The sequence below is a fragment of the Penaeus vannamei genome, chromosome 27 (genome assembly GCF_042767895.1).
Source record: "Penaeus vannamei isolate JL-2024 chromosome 27, ASM4276789v1, whole genome shotgun sequence".
Classification (NCBI taxonomy): domain Eukaryota; kingdom Metazoa; phylum Arthropoda; class Malacostraca; order Decapoda; family Penaeidae; genus Penaeus; species Penaeus vannamei.
In genome coordinates this window covers 22,175,840-22,178,339 of record NC_091575.1, presented here as the reverse complement: position 1 = coordinate 22,178,339, position 2,500 = coordinate 22,175,840, and the positions used below count along the sequence as shown (strand labels likewise).

At 41.9% G+C, this 2,500-nt stretch overlaps 1 protein-coding gene across 1 annotated transcript in view; it reads left to right on the top strand.

Moving 5' to 3' along the window:
- The first annotated feature begins 426 nt into the window (after positions 1 to 426).
- Positions 427 to 2,500, top strand: part of LOC113803706 (uncharacterized) — a 2,523-nt gene continuing 449 nt past the window's right edge. Inside the window, exons 1-2 of the mRNA XM_027354516.2 lie at positions 427 to 920; positions 2,334 to 2,500. The exon at positions 2,334 to 2,500 is cut by the window's right edge and continues 449 nt beyond it. Of these exons, the coding sequence (XP_027210317.2) occupies positions 633 to 920; positions 2,334 to 2,381 (336 nt within the window). The 5' untranslated portion in view covers positions 427 to 632 and the 3' untranslated portion in view covers positions 2,382 to 2,500. The remainder of the gene's footprint in view (positions 921 to 2,333) is intronic.

Here is a 2,500-nt window from a genome sequence, read left to right as displayed (position 1 = left end):
TTGTTTGCTTAGAAACCTGAATAAAATTGCACATATGCACGCACACACATAAATGTATATTCATATTATATATATATATATATATATATATATATATATATATATACATATATATATATACATACACACACACACACACACACACAGAGAGAGGAGCAGTAGAAGCAGCATGTTAGAGCGAGCGAAAAAGAGAGAATGGAGCCTGTCATAATAACGTCCGAATTATCATTACAGTTTATACTATTTTCACGAGATGATTTTATTCATAACCAGTCATTTAACCTGATTTTTGCAAAGAAGTCTAAGTAATATCTAATATATCGGAAACACTAAAACTCAAACTTATAGTAAATTACACAACGTGGTGCAACAAAATATTGTGAGAACTGGCAACAACCGCCGGGCCGCTCACCACTCGCTCCTCCCACAGCAGTTCCTCTCCTCTCTCGTCCGGAGAGGAGCTCATTAACTTAGTCCCGCCGAAAGTGGTGTGAATTTACCAAGTGACTCGTGAAACTGTAGCATTAGTCGCATGAGTAAGGGCTGTAGGACACTTCGCACAGCTCCCACCTTGGGCTCTGAGCCTCCACCATCGTGTAACGCTGCCTGTCAAGTATATTGGAGTTTCAAGCATGAGCCACCTACCTAACTCGAGTGACAGAAACTGTAGTTCGCAAAATGCTAGTCCACTTGCACCCCGATCTGTCCTCGTGGAACGAGTCTCTGCCCCTAGTGTGCCAGAGCAAGGCCCGAGAGCCATGGAACCTTCGCATAACGGTTTTGTGAATAACCTGAGTGCTCGCACCTCCAGAGTGTTACCTGAGGCACATGTATATACCCCCACCGCCTGTGACTCGACCGCCCTGGACTGGGATCTTGGATCGAACTTCGTGTGGCCTGATGACGACTTGGTCAATGAAGTGAGTGGTTTATTGTGACACGTCTGTTGGTCTTTATTATTTCAGTGGTCGCCATAATCATTGTCACGTGACAATCGCCGTGTCCATCACTATCCCCCATCACTATCTTCTCTTTTGCTGTACCATTCTTATTTACTGCTCACGGGAAATAAGGTCCATGGCATTTGCGTGGAGGATAATGTATTGAAATGGTCTGCGAGTAATATAAACGATGGATCACGTGAACGTCCGGGTCAAAAATTATACAAATGGCAGACAGACACCTAGATGAGGTTCATAGAAAACGAGTCTTGAGACATGGGACTAGTGACCTACTGAAGTGTTTTTAGGAAGTTTAGACCGTAACGTTTGATATATATATATATATATATATATATATATATATATATATATATATATATATATATATATATGAAAATAATAAGTATTAGTATTAGCATTAGTATTATTTATTTATATTTTATATCTGCTTTTATATATATACACATTCTCTCTCTCTCTCTCTCTCTCTCTCTCTCTCTCTCTCTCTCTCTCTCTCTCTCTCTCTCTCTCTCTCTCTCTCTCTCTCTCTCTCTCTCTCTCTCTATCATCATATATTATCAACAGTAGCGTCTCATAAAATTGCACACACAACTCTTCTAGACCGGTTTCGTTGTGATTGTTGAACTTCAGTGTATTTCAGGTTCGCATTACCATGCGTGTGTTCACGTCTGAAAACATATTTGTCGAAACATAGCTAATATGAATGACCGAAGAGCAATTAGATTCTACAGATTTTTGGTTTCAGACTCGGTAATTGATATAGCTTATGAAAGATACATGTACGATGAGGAATATTCAGTAGGGAACAGCACTGGAACATATATATTGGTGTAGTGCATTTGTTTTGTTCAAGAGAAACACGTTTGTTAAATGGATTGGCATGGTGACAGTTCTATATTTACTGTTAACACTCTCTTTTATTTGTTATGAGACTTTATTCGCGAATTGATGTGTTTGATACGAGTACATTCGTTATGCATACTTGTACGTATGAGTCATTAGGCATGTTTCTGTGGGTAGATCGGAAGGTGTTTTATTGATTGGAAATTTATATTTTCTCGGCAGATTTACCTGTACGTACGTACATTTATATTCAGAATGCAGTCAAACAGACAAGACACATTCACATTCGCCCACACGTACACATACACGCGCACACCCACACGTACACGCGCGCGCGTACACACACACACACACACACACACACACACACACACACACACACACACACACACACACACACACACACACACACACACACACACACAAACACAAGCGCATGCACACGCATACACACACAAACACACACATAGGCACGCACACGCATTGATGCTTTGATTTCGTTTTAACATTTTCTTCTCTCTTTGGCAGGACTTTGACGCCCTCCTCGACGCAGCGTTGCATCTTCCTCCCCAGTGACATGGGTTGAGGGGACGGCGGAAGAGCGAGGGACTGAGAGGGATCGACCCCAGCCCCCCCTCCCCCCCTCACACTAATGGTCACCCTCAGTCCCTCACTCGCAGGCTTGGATACCGGAT